General features: G+C 33.6%; 1 protein-coding gene across 1 annotated transcript in view; it reads left to right on the plus strand.

Annotated features, from left to right (window-relative positions):
* The first annotated feature begins 944 nt into the window (after positions 1 to 944).
* LOC145679603 (peroxidase-like) overlaps positions 945 to 24,964 on the plus strand; it is a 40,588-nt gene continuing 16,568 nt past the window's right edge. The window contains exons 1-8 of the mRNA XM_081750180.1: positions 945 to 1,092; positions 4,355 to 4,568; positions 13,343 to 13,554; positions 15,335 to 15,508; positions 18,035 to 18,210; positions 21,216 to 21,411; positions 21,788 to 21,985; positions 23,622 to 23,769. Of these exons, the coding sequence (XP_081606306.1) occupies positions 945 to 1,092; positions 4,355 to 4,568; positions 13,343 to 13,554; positions 15,335 to 15,508; positions 18,035 to 18,210; positions 21,216 to 21,411; positions 21,788 to 21,985; positions 23,622 to 23,769 (1,466 nt within the window). The remainder of the gene's footprint in view (positions 1,093 to 4,354; positions 4,569 to 13,342; positions 13,555 to 15,334; positions 15,509 to 18,034; positions 18,211 to 21,215; positions 21,412 to 21,787; positions 21,986 to 23,621; positions 23,770 to 24,964) is intronic.

Here is a 24,964-nt window from a genome sequence, read left to right on the forward strand (position 1 = left end):
AAATTAACCATTTTCCGGCCTACAATGACCCAAAATGAACATATATTATGCTAAGCCTCATCTTCGGGCACTCGTAAAAAAGATTATTTTTCCTCAACTTCCGGGTCGTATTTATTACATCCTGGCAATCCCTTTCCAATACAGAAAAAAGAGGGGTCAAAAGATAAAAAAAAAAGTGTCGGTGTCTGCTATCCGTTGCTTGGTTTATATTTCCTTCATACTAGTGGCGCAACATAGTTGCTGTGTATGAAAGGGCTATAAGATGATACCTCAATAGAGCCATATTACTACATATTTTACTTATTTATTTAATTATTTTTAAGTTGGTATTGCTCTAGAATATCGCAACATACAGACTATGGGTAATAAGCAGTAGTGTCGATTTATGTATACCTTTTCGGGGAGGTGAGGGGCGTTCAGGTGCATGTTAGACATCCAAGCAAATGAATCTAAATTCTGGGGAGCCCAAGATAAAAGAAGGTTGGCACCCATGGTAGTATTGTAACGTATTTTACGGAAATAGACTCGTTATGTTTCCTAACTAGTATCCTAGTATCAGCTTACACTTTTCGCCTTTCTAAAATACAGATTGAGGATGGGAAGACATATACACCATCCGATAATTAGGTAATGAGATTAATTTTATTCTGACGAAACAGTGAATGCAATCCGTAAACCAACATATGCGTTCGAAAGAGTAATCCCTCCTCTATAATCTGACAACACTGCATTGTCGCACGCGAAGCATGACGAGAAATACGATGCCGTTACCAGTAGTCACTGAGAGGCCCTCGCAACGTTAGTAACATGGAGCAGAGAGCAAATATCAAATTCTGTGTTAAACTGAGTTAAAGTGCCGTCAGGACTGTTGATTTGATGCAGAGATTGTATGGGTATGTGTGGGTACAGAGAAACTTCGACTTCAGAAGTCAAAAGTGAAGACAATGTTCCTGTGTTTCTACGATCGTAAGGGTATAATTCATCATGAATTTGTACCAGGAAGTCACATAGTGAATGCCCAGTTTTATTTAAGTGTTTTAGAGCATTTGATGAAGCGAATTCATCGTGTTCAGCCTGAATACTCAGCCCCAAGTAGCTGGTTCCTTATCCATGACAAGACACCCGCTCACCGGGTAGTACTTGTTCAGGAATACTCGGTCAAATAACAGATGTGTGCTGCAGCACCCCTACTCCAGATATGCTCCCCTTCGACCATTTGAAGTTACCATTAAAAAGATGACTTTTTGAGAATTTTGAAGACATGAAATGAAAATGAAATGAAATCTTTAGTTTTACGTCCCACGGTCATGCCGGTTAGGCTAATGGAGACGGTGATGATGAGTAATGAATGAAACGGTGGAATGAAGAAAGTGGGAGGAAACGGGAGAACCCCGAGGAAACCCACGCACACGGTGTTTAATTTTGAAGACATTCAAGCAGTGGAACATATCACAAACTGAGCTGTAGAGATAGTTCTACTTCTTGTGCGAAAGTGTTGCTTGCTATATTGGCGCAAGAGGCATGTACTTTGAATAATAAACAGGTGTGATTAAATTTTCTATATTTGTTTGATCACAATAAAATCAGTCTCTTTTTTTAATTGTCGGAAGGCATACATTACAATAGCTATATAGTATTTTGGAAATGAAATTAGATGAATACAGTATGCGGCAAAACAAACAGTAGACTACTGAAATCACATCGTTGACATTTATTTATTTATTTATTTATTTGTTGTACAACATAAAGGAACATATGAAATGTTACCAACTAAATGTTACTCAACACAGATTGTAAATTTAAAAGGAATCGCGCCTATACATAATGTGTTTAAAATGTTGACCATTACGTCGCACACATTCTTCATAGCGGTCCTGTAGATTGATGAACGTGTTAGTGAACACGGGTTGTTGGAAAGACAAAACAAAACCAAATCTTCTCTCTTAATCCAAGTATACTGGTAGGGGATTATCTGTTCGGAAAAGTGTTTCCTTCAGCACACCCGATATGAGGCATCTGGAGCCGTGAGGTCAGGAAAGTGGGAAGGATATGGAAAACCCTTTCCACGGGAAATCAAGCAATGTCCAAACTTTTGTGAGCACAAGGGTAAATGACTCACTTGCAGTGTGGACAGTAGCTCCGTCTTGCTGCAACCACTGTTGTAACGGCAAATTTTTGGCGTGGGAAAAACCGCGCAAGTCATGCAAGAATGGGTCAACTGTCGATTGATGTAGAGATCAAGATACACATGTATTTCATCACTGAGCAACGTTCTGCTGATGAAACCTTCATATTCATATGCTATAGGTCCAGAACAATACAGTAGACGAGCGCTCATCTGCAGTGAGATGCTGCCCCACACCGTATGAGCGGAAATAGTGCTCGACAATAAACACCTTCTCTTCTGTTGTGAGTAACATTATCTTCACGCCAATTGCACACTACGCTAGTCTACACACAACTGAACACACATATGGCGCTTATAGCTTATACTACAGTGCACTTGCACTTCATGCATACGCGAATTTCAGTACTGTTTGTATTGCCGCATACTGTAGTTTGACTTACCACGGTTGTGCTCTTTTGGCTAAAAGAGGTGGATGATTAATGAAAGTGAATGATCATGAAATTAAATTTTTGCGGTCTCCCACCAGAAATCGAACCTGGGACCACGTTCATCAAAGGCGCACGCGCTAATTACTGCACCGATTGGGAGGGCATATAACATTTTTTGTAAAAAAAATATTTTCTAATACTTCCGGGTAGCATCGTAGTCGGATACCTTTATTATACAGTGGTTAGTGTTCATGTATATTTATTTGCTTACTTATTCGAAGAACTAAAGTATTGTGTTTATTTTAAAGTGTTACTCGTAAATTTATAATTTTCTTGCTTGGCTGCTCAAGATGGGCACCAAAATTTCAAAATGACCAGTAATAAGATAATTAAACCATGCACCAGGTAGGGAAAAATTGTGTTGTAGGGTGCTGTTTCAACGGAATTTAATTTGATGCTCATCGTACTCTGTTCTTTACTAATGATGTGTGTATGTGGATGGGACTTAGTCTTCCTTAATTTAGCATTAATAAATTTACGTATCTTCCTTAATTTAACATTAATAAATTGACAAAATCTTCCGTAATTTAGCATTAATAAAGTAACATATTCTCCCCTAATTTAACATTAATAAATTAACATAGTCTTCCTTAAATTAACAATAATAAATTAACAGTCTTCCTTCATTTAGCATTAATAAATCAACATAGTGTTCCTTCATTTAACATTAATAAATTAACATAGTCTTCCTTAATTTAATATTAATAAATTAACATAGTCTTCCCTAATTTAACATTAATAAATTAGCAGTCTTCCTTCATTTAGCATTAATAAATCAACATAGTGTTCTTTCATTTAACATTAATAAATTAACATAGTCTTCCCTAATTTAACATTAATAAATTAACAGTCTTCCTTCCTTTAGCATTAATAAATCAACATAGTGTTCCTTCATTTAACATTAATAAATTAACATAGTCTTCCCTAATTTAACATTAATAAATTAACATAGTCTTCCCTAATTTAACATTAATAAATTAACATAGTCTTCCTTAAATTAGCAATAATAAATTAACAGTCTTCCTTCATTTAGCATTAATAAATCAACATAGTGTTCCTTCATTTAACATTAATAAATTAACATAGTCTTCCCTAATTTATCATTAATAAATTAACATAGTCTTCCTTAATTTAGCATTAATAAATTAACAGTCTTCCTTCATTTAGCATTAATAAATCAACATAGTGTTCTTTCATTTAACATTAATAAATTAACATAGTCTTCCCTAATTTAACATTAATAAATTAACAGTCTTCCTTCCTTTAGCATTAATAAATCAACATAGTGTTCCTTCATTTAACATTAATAAATTAACATAGTCTTCCCTAATTTAACATTAATAAATTAACATAGTCTTCCCTAATTTAACATTAATAAATTAACATAGTCTTCCTTAAATTAGCAATAATAAATTAACAGTCTTCCTTCATTTAGCATTAATAAATCAACATAGTGTTCCTTCATTTAACATTAATAAATTAACATAGTCTTCCCTAATTTATGATTAATAAATTAACATAGTCTTCCTTAATTTAGCATTAATAAATTAACAGTCTTCCTTCATTTAGCATTAATAAATCAACATAGTGTTCCTTCATTTAACATTAATAAATTAACATAGTCTTTCTTAACTTAACATTAATAAATTAACATAGTATTCCTTAATTTAACATTAATAAATTAGCATTGTGTACAATAGTCTCAAGTAGTTACAAAATATGCTTATTTTCATTGCAGACCAAGAAAGAGAATTGTTTTCCAATCTTGATGGTGTCAGAAATGAAATTCTACCAGAAATAACTGAAATTTTAAGTAGTTCTCAGCGAGCACATGTAGAGCAAGATTTTATCGAAAAAGATGTTGAGAAAGCTTTTCAAACAACAAAAAATAAAGTTTTATCTGGCTATATTGTTTCTGTGTCTACAGCTATTTCACAAGTGATAGCTAAAAGGTAAGTTACCTAAATCTTTGAGAAAGATTAATACTATTAGTGTAATATATGATTAAGTTAGACAATTTTTTGCATACGTTAACGTAAGCTGAGTCACTTCTTATTACTTGCGTGTTCAAACAAGTGACTGTGAAGATTTTGACATACGTGTTGTATGAACACTATATTTTTCATACTTGTTTCTCCTGCTTGTGAAATCTGGGTTGATCCAGGATCAGTGGCGAAGGGTGATAGTTTCAAGAGGGTAGGCCCAATGTTCTACTACTACTACTAATAATAATAACGATAATAATAATAATAATAATAATAATAATAATAAAATGAAACAGATTCGACATAAATATTTTACTACAGAAATACAAGAAGACGAATTCACGTAAATTTAATGCAATTGTAGCTCATCGACAGCACTTATTCTATCCGGAACTCAATTTCCATAATGAAATTGACGTATGTGACTCATAGATGATCTTAATTCGCCATAATGCAATTTACTTGTTTTAATTGGCGTGATCGGGTGAAGAAGATGGACTATCACATTATCTGCGCCTCACAAGAAACATATGTTGTTTAGTCTACATGTACTGAAACAAACTCTGCTTGTAAAATTTTATATTGTTCAAAACACATGACAAGCATTCAATCAAGATATTTTGTGTCACTTAATTCCCCTTTAAAAACAGAATCAGACTTAAATAATCAGTCTTATATATATTGTACCAATGCATGCAGAACTCTCTTGCCCTCTGTTTGTTCTATTTTCAACACAGGCGTTAGTCTTCGTTCCTTAATAACACATTAATTTCCAAAAGACCACTCACATAGAAGGTTCTTTAATAGGAATTATGTTACGTATATTCATATTTTCCACTTACTGACATTTTCTCTCATTCACTTTTGCAAATGTAAGAAAAAAATCACTCACAATATCTCAAAAAACACACTCTTTCTAATGAACTCAACGAGTCTGATTTCGTACAGGTTTGCGCCAAAGCAACGGAATAAAGGGACATTAATAGTTTGCGATAATAGGTGTAGCGCCTTTAGAATTTCTTGTTCCAGTTTTTGCATTGCGTTAGAGTCCGCAAAATTAAGCAAAGTTGGAACGGAATGGAGCCCACGTTATCTTGCTCTTTCTTTGGTTGATATATCGAATCGAAATCGAAGGTCTCGAGAGAAACTAGTAGGTAGAAACGAAAGTCGATAAGAGCTGAGGCCGGTCTCTTTCGCAGCTTATACGCTAGCGAAGAAAACATCATTTCCAACACGTTCTCTCGCGGGATTTTCTGAGTAGCTTGTCGGTAGTTCTACTGCCCCCTGAGACACTGCTCGGTGAGCCTCCCAGCAGTGGTGCCAACCATGATTTCTTTATCGAACAATTTTTTTCAACTTAGGAAATATCATGCATTCGGTGCAAGGAAAGTGAATTAATTATAAATTATAATTTCTGAAAGTAAATGGGTAGGCCGGGCCTCAGGGCCTCTTACCACCCTTCGCCACTGTCCAGGATAGAAGATATTATAGAGAATTATGTGGATGTCTTGTGTGTGGTTTTGTTTTAGCATTTTTACATAATTTTTATAACCTTTTAGTTCAATCTCAGTGTAACTCATCTCATCAATATATAGTTTTAATACACACTTAAAGACGCGGAGGGGATTTAAATGTAGAAACGCTTGGATCCCGGCCATTTTAAATGTATTTTAAAATTTTTTTTACTCAGAAACTACCCTTTTAAAGTGAATGAAACTTACAGATTCAATCGAATAAAAATGTACTAATATAACAGAAAAGCAGTAATGCTCTTAGCATCGTTACCGTTGAATACACAGTGTTGCAAACTTTAAAGAATATTTTTTGTATGTTGGAAATCCAATCGAAAGATACATTATCCAATAATTTCGTGTAAATTGCAAACGACCATACAACTAAATATAAATAAGTTTAAATATACACTACATATCACAATATGTCACTCCGCCCCCTCCTCTCTCTTTTGGTGACACGTTAGGTGCGAGAACGTTTAGAAGCGCGGCGCGATGGTTGAGAACTAGTGCTAGGAACAGCATCGAGTGTTGTTTTCGTGTCACTGTCGGAACATTCTAGTTGTTCTAATATTGTAGCAATGTCTAAACATTAGATTCATCGTCTGTTTCAAAAGCATCGAAGTCGCTATCATCTGTTATTTCCGTAATTTCTCCGGGCGAAAATACGCCACTATCATAAGAACCACGACTTGTTGCGGTGGTATTCATGGCCAGAAGCTCAACTAAAAAGAGGAAGTGAAGCCTAAGCAAATTACAAGAAGGATGTTGAAACAACCACACAGACTTCCACTGGCTTATAAAACAGAAGAAAAAAATAACTACATGATTTTTTCCTTCTGAGTACTGATATCTTTTTCGGGAATATACACTTGACACAGCATGTCATATAAATCTACGCAGTACGTGACCTATAGGCATGAAGGTGATAAATATTAGTGAAAAGTAAACAGAAGGGACTAGCTGTATGAAGCTGTTGGCTTCTTTCGTCAATTGCGTGCTGAAGTGCGGGAGCTGACCTTGATGGGTGCACGGCAACTAAAGTTGTCTCCGGGACTGAACGCCTCGTAACAAGAGGGCAACTATAGTTGTCCATGGGTCTTTAAGTGTAAGGAGAACCTATAATCAATAAAGAAGAAGTAGAAGCTTGTAGAAGACTAAGAAATAAGTTTTATAAACGTAAGCACGGACTATAAAGATCTTTGTAATTATACGAAAGTGATTCAGAAAGCAATGCTTTCAAGGTGATACATTCATTCTTTGTGTTTGACAGATAGCACCGATACAGGTATCAGTGGAAAGCTTGCAATGTCAGCTACAAACGAGGAAATCATTTTCAACATAGTCCCCATTACGGGCAACACACTTGCGCCAACGCGAAACAAGATTTCTCGGCGAAGAATTGATGTGGCTGCTGGTAACACTATCGCCGAAATGTTGCTTCCACTTCCGCGTCACAACTGTAGCGTTGGCCATTAAGGTAATCCTTAAGTTTGAGGAAGAGCCAAAAGTCGCAGGGCGCAAGGTCCGGACTATAAGAAGGATGAGGCAGAATGTTAACAACACTTTGCCGGCAGACGGGACGACTTTGAATTTTTTGGCGGAGGAGAGGACGTGTGGCGGTACTCCATTGATTGACGCTTCGTTTCCGAGTCGTAATGGTGTATCCACGACATGTCACCGGCAAAAAATGTTCCTGGGCGCACAACCTTCCGCAGTCAGAAACTCAATGACAGCCGGCTGTTTCAACCGAACGTCACCACTGGATGTCATTACTCTGGAATGAGAAAAGATAGGAAGGTGAAACAAGTGATATTCTATAGCTTAAATATCAGTGCATTAATGATAAACAGTTCAGAATGTTTGTAGTACTATTGGTCAAGTAGTAGACTTGGAGGTATTACTTTCTTACACTCTTATATCAACTGTTCTTATTGACTAAAACCAAAAAACAATATAACTATAACTACGAATAAAAAAAAGTCAGGACAATGTAATTTAATACAGGTATACTCAAGTGCAGTCGACATAAATTTATACCACTTTAAACAACACCTTTATAGGTGCTGAATTTGAATTTGCTGAGCTTAGAATGACGATTTGATTATGAACGGTTTATATTATCTTGTAACTTAACAATAAATTTAACCACGCTCTGCTAACATCGCCTTTTCCCCTTAATCTCAGTTAGTTTCAACTTCACAAGATTCTAGAGTTTTAACCTCGTGCCAATTGGTAATTCACACATCTCGTTCAACATCATTTCACATTCTCATGATCTTGTGATTCTGTGTGCTTCCGGATCCGGTTCTCAGTGGAGTTCGTATGTGCAAATAGGTGTACAACTGCGGCAGGGCGCTAAACTGGGAAGACCTCAATGAAAGTTTTCTGTTCTTTTCATTATTATACTAACTGAGCCTGTGCTCTCTACACAGCGCATCATTCACATATGAGCATGAATTTCCTTGTCATTCCTCACAACATCAGTGCATGTCCCTTTACAGACACAAGTGAAGGACGTCTTGATGAAAACCGACAAGGGGTATTATAAGGGATAGATTTCTTTCGATTATTTTTTCAATATCTCGCACAGTTTGGAAGACTGAGTTTACTTCCAGTTGGAATTTCAAATTCATATGTGATCAGTGTTTTCTTTCTTCTTGCATCTGGTATGTAATAAGCAAATACATTACACACACACAATTAATTATAATGTCAATGATATATGGTGTTCACTCCAAACAATAAACATTCATCTTAGACTGGAGAAATGATATCCTTCGTTTTTTATTATCACTTGCCCATGAAACAAACGCCAGAGAGATATACTAACCCCGTATACGAATGTATGGTGTTGGAATGTATAACTCGTAGGATATGATGCTTTACTTTTTAAAATTTCAATACCTCCAGTGTATCCCTAAAAAATGCAATAAAATAACGGCCATTTTTAAAAATATTCAATTAGAACTGAACAATCTACACAAAATTTGCAATCGATCAGGGAAAACGGTATCTTTCTAGAGCTTGTAGTTTCCGAGATATCAATGTTAAAGGCTTTGTCACAAACATATAAACCTAGCACTTTAATCTATAGATTACATCTTTAAAATAGTTTTATTTTAGAGTAATTTATCAAAAGCTTACTGAATGTAGAATTAAAGAGAAGAGAATGTAATATTATGTACAGAAGTTTAGTGTTATTTTTTTCATCTCAAAGATGGTACTGACACAGTAGTCGTGTGCTTTACAAAACGACAGCAAGTATTAAGACCCGATAAGCTGTGTGAACGAGATTGTATAGAGGTTGTGCTTGTATAAGAAAGAAAAACACAAAATAACTGACTCATGATTATAATTATTTGACTAAGTTATTCATTTAAATTATTATTCATGGAGAAATTTTCAGTAGGAATCTGCACCTTCGTCGGCGGCTTATTTTGTTTTATTTTTTTTATATAAACAAACACTGCTGTTTAAATCATATGTTACTACTTCCATTATACAATAAAAAAAACATTGTAGATTTTTATATAATAGAAACCTTGAGAGTGATAAAACCAGCATATCTTTATTTTTTTTTAAATAAAATAAAACCAGTTGAGAATGTTTCAAGAGCATTGCCAGAACGAACTTAAAAAGAATTAATTTTTCTTATTAACTTCTACAGACTTCATACGAATTGTTCTATGTACTTTATTATTATACTCATTAAACACTTCTTGCATATATCTATCCAATTATAATTTCCTGGAGTACTAAATTTTTTTCCACGTGTTTTGTTTAAGAGTTTTTAGTTAAAACGTTCTACGAATGTTGTTTTGCAAAGACACATGCTCAAAATTGAGGGTTCAAAATTGAAATATTCTCAAAATATCATCTCTTTATGACTTACAGTTCCCGAAATATGACTCCTTAAATCTTCCGAAATTGAGAACATTTTTTGTCCAATATCCCGAGAACGGTAAGGGTAACGTGAAAACCTCCATTAGTTTCTCGGATAGTTTTAGATGCTCTATCGAATGGAGTGCTCAAAATTGAAAAATTCGCAAATAACAGACATAGAGAGAGAGAGAGAGAGAGAGACAGAGAGAGAGACATAGAGAATTCAGTAACGAATTCAAATTCGTTGAAAATAATAATAAGAAATTGACAGAGATGCATTCTTGAGGTTATGCTAGTAAAAATAAAAGTAGTTCTAAACAACGTTATATATGGATCTCAAAAAATTTAAAAACATACTGGCAGACAATTAAACTGTTTATACAACACAGATTTTCATATTATAAATGTCATATTACTATGATGAAATCGTTCATATATTTCACTGAGAAACTAGAAACTCTTAAGAGTGTTCCACTTAAATCTTGTTTTGCTCGAAGCAATCCAAATTCTTGAAAACAGAAAAAAACGTACTTATGTAGTTTTCTTTTAGAAAGGGGTACATCAAACTGTTAAAATTTAATTAAAATTATTATGTAGGCGCGTGAGAGGATGATTCAAATTAACAGAAAAATGGTTACTTATCAATAAATTCTCACGTGGGGAAATTAAACAATCTCCACATGTTTCAAACAACTAGCTAGTTCTGTCTTCAGTGGTAAGGTAACAAGCATAGAAACGAATGAGATAAAAAAGATGTTGAAAAAGGAATACCTGAATGAATGAATATAACGTAAAAGATGTTAAAATACCACGAGCAGAGTGCAGTGTGAAAGAATGGACACATTTCTATATGCTATTTCTTATGTTCGGTCTACTCCGCATTATTATTCCTTTTCTTGCACTTTCGTTCTCTTTAAAAAGTTACTTCTTGAGAATTCTCCTTGTCTTTGGAATATTTCATTCTTCTTTGGGATTTTCATCCCTTACAGAATCCTTATCCCTTTGCCAATTTTCCTTTTTGCCGATGGGAGCTTCCTTTCATGTGTTCTTCATTTATCTAGAAATAAAATGTGTTGAATTCAGAACGATGCTGGCTGTATAAAAGACAATTTCACTATTTGCTAATGTGCATAGCCCTATTGACTGACCCGTTTGTATAAAGAATTAAATACTGAAATTCCGTCGTCTTTAAAAACCCTACATATTTACGATTAACATGTAACATTAATCTGTGTAGATATGAGAAACAGGTACACAGATTTATTTACAGAAACAAATAAACCAGTTACATAAATAGATAACATTTTATCTCAAACTCTAAGCATTGTGCAAGAAATAATTTAATTTTTTATTTGTTCTTGCGCAATCTAATACCTAGTGATATTTAATAACTGACCTCGTAGAAGCAAAGTTTGCATACTGGATACACATAACTTACATAAAAATAAAATATGACCTAAACATACAGTTATGATAATAATTTGTGTTATAGTTTCGGTAATATTTTATTCTTGTGTCTGATGTATCGATGAAGGCAACGATATTTTGACGAAACTCCCACATAGATTATTATAAATGTTTATATTACTTATTCATAAAGATATAAATGTTTCATTTGGTCAGACTTTGTTTTTGATTAAGTAAAATTTATTTGTGTGTTTCATATTTAAACTTGCAATATACATAGGTATACTCAATGGAAAATAATATTAAGTTGTTAAATACATGTATTAAATACAAGGAAGTACCGAAAAGTAACCGAACTTTTCTAAACTTATTTATTGACATTTTAAGCACAAACCTTCAAAGTACTCTCCACTTGCACTAATACACTTGTCTAATCTCCTATACATTTTTCAAAACATTGTTAAAATTCATCTTTTTTTTATGCTTGACAGCGTCTCCGTCGTTTTTTAACTCACGTCAGCAACACAAGCAAAACGGTTTCCTTTCATGTCTTTTTTCGTGCCAAGTTTATTCAACCTGTAATCTTCTTCTCCTTTCTCTCCTCAGCTATATGTTGGTGGGCAACATGGAAATTTTAAAACTGTTCTCTCCCCTGGGAGAACTGTTCTATACTTTGATAAGGTCTCTTCTTCGTAACTGCATCTAGATATTCTATCCTTGGTCTTCTTCTTCCTTGTTTTCTTTCTACCTTTTCCTCTATCAGCACGGGTGATCCAACCGGTGTGCCGAATAAAATGGGAAAGCATGCTGTTTCTTCTTTTTCCTATTATTTTCATCCTCCATTAGCTTTCTTTAGTACGTCTTCATTCCTTTTCTTTTCGGTCCATGATATGCGCAGAATTCTGCGTCAACACCACATTTCAAGTGCTTCCAGCTTGGATATTTCAGCTTTTCCCAATGTTCACGTCTCTCTGATCCGTAAAAGGCCACGCTACATACCAGTGTCTTAATAAATCGTTTTCGAAGTCCAACGACACATCTCTTGATGTTAATAGTCCTCCTTTCCTATTGAATGCTTGTTTAGCCTGCGCTATTCTTAAACTTACGTCTTTTTCACTTCTTCCGTCCAAGGATATTAGACTTCCTAAATAGGGGAACGTCTTAACGTCTTCAATTTTCTCTCCTTCTAGCCATACATTTGCCCCTTTCTATCCTACTCTTTTGCACTTTATCACTTTGGTTTTCTTCTTATTTATCTTCATTTTGCATGCTTTTGCCAGTTTGTCGTTCAAGCTCGAAAGTGCTTCCTGCCAGTCCTTTTTGTTCTCCGCTATCAATGCTATGCCATCAGCAAACCTTATTGTGCTGAAAACCTGGCCATTTACTTTTACGCATTTTTTGTTTTTAACAAAGAATTTTTTCATAGTGTAGATATACACGTTGAACACGTCGTACACATATAAATAAATATAATATGTAAAACCATTTATAGTTGTAATTTCTTATGATTAAATGAAAGGTGTAGGGAGATAACGTATTTGTTTGAAGAAGAATTACGTAATTCGAGACATATTTACTAATCATAATAATAATAATAATAATGCTAGTATGCTACGTCAGTCAATATAGATGAAATTATTTACGATTCAAAGTTCATTCTAACATAATTAGGTACCATCAAGATTAACTTCCATTTCTGTTGCAGTATATATTTAGTTTCTTACACAAAGTGACTCAATGATAGATCGCTCATATCTATTGCGAAGAGTCCTTGGTTCGATATCCGACCATCTGAATTTGAGGTAATCTTTCATTTCCGCTAATAATCTGTTTCCTTTAGCGTGAAGAACATAATCATTCAAAGTTGAACTAAAGCTTTCAGTTCATTGGTCCACAGTAAATGGTATAAATAATACAAGAATAATTTCTTTGTTACAGATATAATATTGGACTCCCAGCAGCTGCAACAATTCTGCAATTTCTCAACTTCACCACACCGGAAATAGAAGATTTTTGTGTAACCGAAGTTGAATGTGATCCGAATGCTAAATACAGATCTGCCGATGGATCCTGCAACAATTTACAATATCCTACTAGGGGAATGAAAGATACACCATTTCAGAGATTATTACCTTCTAATTACCATGATGGTAAGTCCAGTTCACTATTTCTTTAAATTGTAACATAAGAAGACATGTCCAGTACATAAAGTTAAACTTTCGTTTAATGAAAGAAAATATGTTTCCAACCATTTCGACAGTATTAAGTGAATGTCATTTTATGACTGAAAAGACAAGGAAAGGGCCTATCTGGTTTGCCCTATGACTATGTCACGTGATTAAGTCAAAAGTCACGTTGCGTGCTAAATTGAGTCTGGGGATTTCAAATCGAGATACGAGCTATTTCAAGCACGTAATCTCTGCATGGGGCGACTGAGTAATTCACAGAAGTTGCATATACTTTATCGTTATAATTGATTTTACTTAAACAGCTTGACTTTTGACAATGTTCTATTCATATTTACCTTACGTGCTATACATCGTTTTTAAGCTGGGGGCCGTGGTGGCTCAGTGGTAGAGCGTTCACCTCTGGTGCTTGGGGTCCTGAGCTCAAACCCTGCTCCGCCAAGTGAATTTTGTGGTGGACAAACACCGTGTGCGTGGATTTTCTTGGGGTTCACCCATTTCCGCCCACTTTCTTCATTCCACCATTTCATTCATCTCTCATCACCACCGTTTCCTTTAGCCTAACCGGCATAACCGTGGGACGTAAAACTCAAAAATTTCATTTCATCGTTTTTTAGTTCTTTATTATGTCTTTGCAATAATCTTTCAATTAGACACTCCTTAATATGGGATATGTGGACCACTTCATTTTCTTCGTTGATTTTCCATTGACTTTAATGTTTATTTTTCGTTTTTTTAAAAATATACTATGTTCCATCCATTTGATGACAATTTGCTTTTGAACTATAGCATCTTCCAATTGAGCTGAATTTCAGCCGTCTCCTTCTTCCATCCATTTTAGGACAATTTACTTCTTGAATATAGAATCTACATAGTCTCTTCTAAATTTGAGCTGAATTTCAGCCGTCTCCTTCTTTTGGTTTTTTGAGATAAGTGGAGGAATTATTTTTTTTCATTGATTTTCTATTGACATTAATGTTTTGTGCTTTTTGACTATGTTTCATCCATTTTAGGACATTTTGCTTTTGAAATATAGAATCTACATAGCCTTTTCTACATTTGAGCTGAATTTCAGCCATCTCCTTTTTTTTTTTTTTTTTTTTTTTTTTGTGTGTGTGTGTGTGTGTTTTTGAGATAAGTGGAGGAATTATTTGTTTTTAATTGATTTTCCATTGACATAAATGTTAATGTTTCGTTCTTTTTAAACTATGTTCCATCCGTTTTAGGACAATTTACTTTTAGAATAAAGAATCTACATAGCCTTTTCTACAATTGAGCTGAATTTCAGCCATCTTCTTGTTTTGTTTTTTGGGATAATTTGAGGAACTATTTGTTTTTAATTGATTTTCCATTGACATAAATGTTAATGTTTCGTTCTTTTTTAACTATGTTCCATCAATTTTAGGACAATTTACTTTTAGAATAAAGAATCTACATAGTCTCTTCTACATTTGAGCTAAATTTCAACCATCTCCCCCAAAATCTGTTTACATCTTTGGAACCAGATAATCCCTTTGGTTAATAAAATAAGTTTGGATGATAGGAATAGTATATGCAGATTGACTCGTGGACAAGGTTTGAACGTACTTAATCAATAGGAGAAAAGTCCAATATTATAGTTAAATCTACTCTCTGTAAACTGCAACATTTAAGAGGGAGTAGAATAGATATAGATACTATGAATGAAAATTTACACAGACCTACCGAAAGATAATATATTAATTACGATTATTTTATTTGAAAGGTATCAGTGAGCCAGCTTACGGAGGTGATGAGAAACCCTTACCAAGTGCTAGACTGTTGAGCAGTTCTCTATTCCCTGATATTAACAACCCAGAGAACATCAGTGTGGTTGCCCTGATGGAATGGGGACAGTTTATAACTCATGATCACGCCTTGTCCGAAAGTCCAGATCCAGGTAAGAACAGCAAACATATTATTACAAGTATTTATAAAAGTGTTGATTAATTAGGTATTGCTTAGCGTCTTTTCTCAACATTGAAGTTTCATGAAACAGGGATAACTAGTTATATTGGAATAGGAATCACCTCTCACGCTTGTATTCGGAATCAAACACAGTGCATTAACCATTTGATCACGAAGGGACATCATACATGTTCTGTTCTTGGAAACAAGAAGATATTGTCGAAAATTATTAAGTTATTTCAAGGAAAGGTCTTGAAGGAATTGGTTATTCTTCAAAGGAACTTTAAAAACGAAATCAAAACTGAAATTTGAAGGAATTAATACGTTATATGGGTGAACATTTCAACTATTTTTTTCAATGTACCTTCTAGCAAGCGGCTGTAGTCATAATACGAGGAGGTATCAAAATTTCGTGCGATTTCTCTTCTGGAAAGGTGTGAACAGGCGTGGCACCCATTGTCCTAACATTTTCTGAAGATGCAGCTGATTGTGAATGATATTCCAGACAGACCCATTACTCATGCCTGTTACACATGTAACACTTTAAATGGTTATCCTCCTCCATTATCATCTTTTCAACTTTCTCCGTTAAGGCGGCATCATCGATGAAAGATGGTCTTTCAGATCTATAAATGACCGCGGTGATCATGTGTCGAGTTCGGAATTGGTGTTTCCACTTGGATACCTTCTCATAAGATAGGCTTTTATCCTCATAGACTCTTAGATCTGCTTTGCTGATTTCCTCTGAATTTGCAGGAACTTAACGACGCTTCGTGCTCTAAGCTTGTCAATCATCGCACCTTCAGTAATTTACCTATAAAAGATAAAAATAAATAAAAAAAAAATAAAAATAAAAAATAAAATAAAATAAAGAGTTGTTCAAACGAGTCTAGAATTTGCATGGTTAACATGCAAGAACGTAAGTATAAAATGTATGTTCGAGGGGATTCGTAGTTTGTCACCTTCTAGATGATTGCATGAGCTTTTTGATACCTCCTCGCAATTCTATCAAATTCAAGCGACAGATGTTGAAATTTTAGCCAAAGGCAACTTGAAAAATGAAATTATAATGTTATAGGGTTGCGAGAACTCAGGTTTTCCCCTAGTTTTTACGTTATTCTGGCACGTTTTGCGCTAGGTATGTTTCTATATTCCCCTTAAGATAATTTCTTAATTTTGTAATAAATAAAAGAAATCATAGTTCTAGACACTTTGAAAGTGTTGTTGTAAGTTTGATTTTTTCTTTTTATTTAGAGGAGCTGATTTCTCACGCGCTGACAACAATGCAACTCAACGATATAACTTAATATTCAGAGGGAAAATGTAACAGGCAGTGTTTTCTTTCTTTTTTCTTTCTTTTTTTATCCGTCCAACTTTACGTTTAAGAATAATTTCGTTTTGTCATATTAACCTTGCCAAACAATGAATAACAAAGAATGAAAATAATATAACACAATGCAATGGAGAAAATATTGAGTTGATTTTGAGTTTAACGTCCCGTTCAGTAGCGAGGCTATATGAGACGTGGACCTGCTGATCAACGTGGAATCCGAACCATATGAACTTCCGCCGGGAATCGAACCCAGGTCTTCCACACCAAAGGCGCGTACGCTAACCACTTAGCCATGGAGGAGCTCGCAATACAGAAAATGTATTTAGTGAGGAAACTTAAGATGGATGTTTATCTAAAGAGAAACAGAAATCTTACTAGACTGACTAAACTGCTATTTTCTCCAGTACAAGCGTGAGAATTCAGTAAGAGAAGAGAATTTTAACTCCCCATATCCACCTCTTTCCTTGGGCTCAACCTTGTTTATATTTTAAAAGCATTTCATTGAAGAAAGGCATATGCTCTTCTCCACTCATAAGTGTTCTTAGAAACCCTTGTATCAAGATTTTGTCAAAGAAGACAAGGGTTTTTGTCGTTAACCGCCCAAGAGTTCCGCAAGCTATACTGTACATAAAATTCTTAAATACTTTGTAACACAAATATATAATTAAATATTGTGGTCCCAGTTCGTTTAAAATTACTTTAGTATCCACCAAAACTTACCACGATAATTATTTCAATAAATTAAACTATTTTTGTTACTTTTAAACTTTGTATTTCCTTAATACTTATAATTCATTTAACAGAAATTAAAAATATACTTCAATCACTTGTGACTTCCTCACTTATTATATCTTTAAGAGCATAAATAAAACAAATTTAAACAAGTCTGGCCACAACATTTGTTATCATAAGGTACTGACTATTGTATTTGTTGCCCCATAACTAAATAGACATAAACGTTATCGTTGCAACTTTAAAATATTTTCCCTCTTTCTCTAACTTCTAGTTCCATTAATATTTTCCCCCTTTCTCTAACTTCTAGTTCCATTAATATTTTCCCTCTTTCTCTACTTCTAGTTCCATTAATATTTTCCCTCTTTCTCTAACTTCTAGTTCCATTAACATTTTCCCTCTTTCTCTAAATTCTAGTTCCATTAATATTTTCCCTCTTTCTCTAACTTCTAGTTCCATTATGCTGCACATCTGATGGAAAACATTTAGACGAATTACCTTCAGAATGTCTACCGGTTGATATCCCTGTAGATGATCGGTTTTACTCACAGTTTAATGTGACTTGTATGGACGTGGCGAGAACAGTTGTTGCTCCCAGTGCAGATTGCAGTTTAGGGCCAATTGAACAGGTAAAGCTTTTTTGTTTCTTTGGTTTATTTTATAGTAGTAAAAAAAATTGTTTTTATCTATTTATTTATTAGTGGAGATTTGAAATGTAGCAGAGAATTAAGAGCAAGAATAGGAACAGGAAATATACTTAGAAAGAAAAAATAATCATGTTCTTGAGTCCTTGAATAAAGAGTTAAGGATGTTACGTACTTACGCCATCTTTATTTTTCAGTCCATTGATTTATATGGGCAATTATTTTTGACTTCTTTAAAATGAACTGAAACTTTAATGAATTTAATGATGTTATTTTGTTCGTTTCTTTAAATCTAGTTAAATGTTCTTGCATTCTTAAAACGAATTGTGCATTATATGTAAATTTCTTACTATTTAAATTAAATTAGATTATTAAATGTTAAAACTAAATACCGTAATTTAATTTTCCCGAACGAAGAGACATTCAAATAGGTTGGAAAAGAAATTAGTAAAATCAAACCATTAAAGTTCCACAATACACAAAGGATAAAAAGAAAGCATGACTGGAGTGGGACTCGAACTGGTATCGTCAGCGTACCGTGTCGCTGAATTAACCACTACGCTACTTTTTTTAAAAAAATCTTTTTTGTTGAGAAGCAACAAATAAAAATACTTGAGCATATCGAGATTTAAAAAAAAATGAATCAAAAAATTCAAAAATTATTCGTAAAAATATAAAAAATAAACAAAAGCAATACATGTATCTGCACGGGACAGTCAAGTTGCATTATTATTAGTAGTATTAATGACAGATGAGGTGACAAAGATATATTACATGTTTCTTTTTAATAAACTACAAACGGTTGAGAAAGACTGTAAAACCGGTTAAATAGTTAGCAAAAAGTTTTCTCTTTCGTGCAGCAGAGATAAAGCTGGGCTGATATTTCAGATATTGTTTCTATAAATCTGTCATAATGCGTATTAGTAGACAAAAGAAATGAAATGAAATGAAATCTTTGAGTTTTACGTCCCACGGTTATGCCGGTTGGCTAAAGGAGACGGTGATTATGAGAAATGAATGAAATGGTGGAGTGAAGAAAGTGGGAGGAAACGGGGGAACCCCGAGACAACCTACGAGCACGGTGTTTGTCCACCACAAAGTCCACACGGCGCGAGCTGGGATCAAACCAGGGACCCCAAGCACCGGAGGTGAACGCTGTACCACTGAGCCACCGCGTCCCCTAGTAGACAAAAGAAACATAATAGTCTGCATAGTAAGCCAGATAACAGCATTATTTTCAAATGTCGGAAAGCTTACCCAGTCCGCTCCAAGAACAGTCGTGTACTTTCTCACTCTTCTGTATGGATATGACTGTTCTGGGATCGGACTGGGTAGCGTAGTGGTTAGCGCATCAGTACGGTACGCCGAAGATTTCTGGTTCGAATTCCGGTTCAATTATGCATTTTTCATTCTTTATGTATTATTAAATTCGCACCTACAGATGACTTGGTGTGTAAAAATAAGTTTAAATTGGTTGTTTTTTCCTTTCATTAATATAATCATTAAGATTCCAGCAGGGGCGGATCCAGGACCGACTTCTGGGGGGGGGGGGCGGTGGTTGTCATACTGCTACTTTTAAGGGCTCCAAACTTTGGGATGGGTTTTATTTATATATATAAAATAAGAAAGTTTCCTCTTCTGCGGGGGGGGGATCGCCCCGATCGCCCCCTCCTTGGATTCGCCCCTGGATTCCAGTTCATTTTTTTAAAAAAAGTTTTCCTGTATTCTATAATAATATTAGTGTTTAGCGAATAAAAAATCTAAATATGGAACATATATAAATCAATAAATGCTATTGAGCTGAACAAACTTATATACGTGAGTGGAAAAAGCTCATGCGTAGTTTTTGAGAAAATTGAAAACAATTAATTACTTTGTAAACCTAAAAGCATGTACGAGAACCATGTCATGTTAATGAGGTACAACTGATACTAGCAAAAACGACAGTGCGTAGTATGATTAATGAGTTATCCACTAAAACTGTCATTAACTCTAAAATTTTAATATTTATTTCACTAAAATATTATCTAAACATAAATGCATACATACCAGACGATAGATCATAATGACTTGAAGAAGATAACACGTTTGAGAGAAACTACACACAAATTATCATGCGCAGTTTACGAGGGAAAGTGGTGCTACACTCCGTCGATCGTTGCCCATAATAATTTCTGGAAGCAGTTGTTATTTATTTATTTACTGTTATATGTTGTTTGTTTTTTTCCCAACACACATAATATTTGTGCACACATAACTTTTAAATTAATGAGCTAAAACACTAAAAATGACACAGATATTCAACGCTGTTGACTAAGGTTAAGACTTAACATCTTTTTGTATGAAGTATTGAACTTTATGAAGCAGAAACACCACTGCCAATATGAAAAAGTTTATGGGGAAAAACTAGTATTTCAAAATGTGTGTATCGATAAAAATGAATATAATTAACAATTTAAAAAAGAAAAAAAAATAGCTATGAAATGAAGAAGTGTCAAAACATATGAGAAGAAATGTTTCAGTCAACATCTAAAATAAAAGTTTAGCCTGAGGGACATAATAGAGGATAAAATAAGAGAAAAAAAGAATTAAAAATTAACAATGCAATCGATATACTATTAAGGTAAAATAAATAAATAAAAATCTAAACGAAAAAATTAAAGAAGGATCCTGGTTTATGGTAACTTTTTAATTTGCTGAAACAACCCTGTGATACTATGACAAAATCTTTGTCATAATAATATAACCAAACAAAAATGATTTTCTTTTGTGCTCGTTTCCTTTTTCTGGTCTATTTCATTACCAAAACTGTAACGAAGTCACTCCAATCCACGTTGGATTTCTGAATTCTAGTAAGGCATGCAGAAATGGTATAAGATTCTTTGTATTCTATATTACTTAAAAATAATTATTATTAAGCTTCAATTATTGAATTATTTTAAGTTAAGAGATTTCTAAATTCTCCATTTTGGTTTGCACTTACTTCACAGAATTGTGCAGTTTCTCATTTTCTGGACGGTTCAATGGTTTATGGTAGCAGTGAAGATCAAACAAAGTCGTTAAGATCATTTGTTGGTGGAAGATTAAGATCTCAGGAGAGAAATGGGTATGAATTACCTCCTCAAGCTGAACAACCTACTAAAACATGCGAAGTGGATTCTGACTCGGATCCATGCTTTGTGGCGGGTAAGTGTAATACAGTGTATCCCTTACACTCTGTCTATAATCTTACTGTATGTTACCTCATATATTCTAAAATTGATTAAGAAGAATCTTGTGTAAATTTATCCACTTATCTCAAAGGCAAATATAAATATTTTCTCTGAAATTTAATTACTTGACATTTTATGATAGTAGAATTTGATTCACATTTAAATATATTAGAGACAGCAGCTGATAAAATTAATTAATTAACCAAATTAGAACTAATTTTCATTGCATATACAATCTATTAAGATCTTTTATGGAAATAACACCTAAAACGTGATGAAACAGTCTTTCATCAAGACATCAAGAATTATCTAATAGATATAATATTACTAACACCGGAGTTGCATTTCAGGTGATAGCAGAATCAACCAAAATCCTCCATTGGCAGTGATGCATACGGTGTTGCTTAGAGAACATAATAGGCTTGCCGATCAGTTAGCTCAGTTGAACCCGTCTTGGGATGACGAGAAGATCTTTCAAGAAACTCGTCGTATTGTTATTGCTGAGATAGAGCATATCACATATCACGAATGGCTTCCAGTGATGATAGGTATGTAAAATCGTATTATGGGTTCTTCTGAGAAGTACTTACCTCAACTTAGCGTGCAAGCTACTACAAAAAAGCACATTCTATAAAATAGATAAAAATTTAAGCAGCTCCTTCTGCAGTCTCGAAAAAATTACTATTATTAAGATAAATCATTTTGTAATTGTTAATATACATAAAAAAATTCTCAAAAGTTATTATTATTACGAAAAATCATTTTGTTAATATACCCAAAACTTTCTTCTTTTGTCTACATTAACTAGCAACTACAAATATACATGAAATAATTGAAATAGTGCGTAATAAATTTCGTTTTTCATTATTATTTCTATTTGATTTTATGTTAAGATTTGCTCTAAAACTGAGTATTTCATCAGTTGTGTTTATCCTAAGTATTGATATGTTTTAAGCATTTAAAAGTTCAATGTTATTCTGTACAAGGGCACATACAACATGACTTTTCAAAAGAAATAAGTATGACACTTTTGTTATTGATTATGTCCATAAGAGTTTTCCTAAACAGATTTGGCCTATTTAATTATATGGCCTTTTTCGTATTAACAATTTAACACAGGAATTTTAGAAGTTCAAAGTAGCTACACACATCTTGCTTTCCTTTTAGTGTATTATAATAGTTAAGTACTTAATTATCTCTTAAAATTACTAATTACGAAATTATTATTATTATTTTTTTTTTTTTGTATAGATGTTTAATGTCATATGCATAAGATATATCAAGATAAAGAAGTAGTACCTAAGTGAGATTCAAATTTTGTTCGAATCCACAGAGGAATCGTTATATCCAAATTCCTCTCTTCTAGAAATCTATGAGAAACAAGAATCCTATATAAATAACTAGCTCATCAAGAGGTTTCGTTTCAAGTTCAGAACCCTTGCACTACATCCTTTCATAATGAGAAACCATATTCAGTGTAAGTTAAGAGTCTTCATCCCGGCGGAATTAAAATACCGCTAATTTTACAGTAATTATGTGATATCTTCAAATAGATAAAAGATAATTGAAATATGGAACAAGAGCGCCCTATACAATATTATTTTGCGTGAGGTACCGTTATCACAAGTCACCTAGCGGCTTTCCGTTTTCAGCTGTTTAGAAACGCGAAAATAAATGCCGATTTTCAAAATGACTCGAAATCTAAAGCAGATAAGTGAGTCGTGATAACGGTTTCTCATGTAAAATAATATTGTCTAGGGTGCTCTTGTTCCACATTTCGATTATCTTTTATCTATTTGAAGATATCACATAATTACTGTAAAATTAGCTGTATTTTAATTTCGCCGGGATGAAGATTCTTAACCCACAAATTGTTTATTTATATATTTATAACATACATGAAAATGTACATTAGTCCTAACAATTACCTATCCTAAAAGGTTCTTAAAAAAAAAAAAAAAAAAAAAAAAAAATCCCTATATTTACGTTCAAGTGAAAACAACTCTCAAGAGTGTTGAAAGCTTTTGGGGAAGTAAAGCTAACAACAGAACGGTTGACACTTAAAGACATTTCAAGAAAGAAAATAAGATATTAGTATTTTAGTGTTTCAGGATAGAACATTCTTTTGTATCAATCAGTGTTAATCATTAATCTTTTCTTTGTAATATTTTTACCATTATACAGGACATGACACTGCTAAATCTTTCGGATTATGGTCAGAAACACCAAAATACAGTGAAGATTATAATGCTGAAATAGATCCATCTACATTAAATGACTTCACTGCGAGTGTTTTCCGTTACTTTCACACTTTAATAGGAGCAACAATAGGGTAAGTACACATATATTCTATGCTTCTGAGTTTCCTGTGGCTTATCAGTTCGACTTATTGAATTTTGGTTCAAAAGACAAGGGTAACTCCAGCCTCTTATAGATTTGGCACTAAAGAAGAACTTTAAATAATAATAATAAAAGCAAACAGTCAAATATTATTTTGAAAACTAATAATAAAAAGCTAATTACATTTTTTAACAAACGTTTAAATATATTGCACCATCAATACAAGAGTGATGATCATTTGCTATCTAACTAAACAAACTAACTCTGTGGTTTATGGAATCTACTGCTTTCTGCTTTGTATTCCTATTTCTGTAACATCAGTCTTAATATTATCCTCTCATTTGCGCCTAGGTCTTCCTAATAATCTTTTTACGGTTGGGTTTCCAGTTAAAATTTTGAAAGTGTTTCTACTCTATTCCATTCTGGCTATATAATCTGCCCACTGAACCTCCTAGACTTAATGATTCTAACAGTCTTAAGTAACGCTATAATTATGTAATTCCTCATTATGAAGTTTCTGCCTTTCTTCATTCCCGTCTGTCTTGGGTCCAAATATTTGCCTCAGGATTTTATTCTAAAATATTTTCAGCCCACGTTTTTCTCTCAAAGTAAGTGACCATGTTTCGCAAGCATACAGCACAACAGACGAACCGTTGTATATATTTTAAACTTCAAATGTGAAAATCAATTGCTGTCTACACAATAAATTTCTTAGTAAAGGATATCGCAAAGGGATTTCAATTTATCAGTATATCAATAATTCTTCATCACACTCATACATTACAAAATCTAATACTTTGAACGATTTGTTTGCTAACACCTCTTAAATCTTGTTTTAATAAGAACGGTTTAAGAGATGAATTGAAATTTTTGCCAATAGTGGGCTTTAAAAATGTGTATAACATGGAACTAATTTAGGATAGTTAGAGCAGGTAAAAGTTTCCTAGACGTCACATTACTCAAAGATACAAAATCTAACATAAAATGTTATACTAACATTCTCAGAAATGTTAACAATAATCTTACTTACTTCAAATTCTGATTCCTGAAAAACTCGTGCTTCAAGGCTTTCGGGTTACCTTGAAGCCTTGTTCACAGATAATTAAAATAGGGAGTAAAAGAAATAAAAATATAAAGGAAATATAAAGAAATGGACTCACTGGTAAAGAGCACTGAAGATATCTTGT

This window comes from Thermobia domestica, chromosome 2, assembly GCF_964235325.1.
Source record: "Thermobia domestica chromosome 2, izTheDome1.hap1.1, whole genome shotgun sequence".
Classification (NCBI taxonomy): domain Eukaryota; kingdom Metazoa; phylum Arthropoda; class Insecta; order Zygentoma; family Lepismatidae; genus Thermobia; species Thermobia domestica.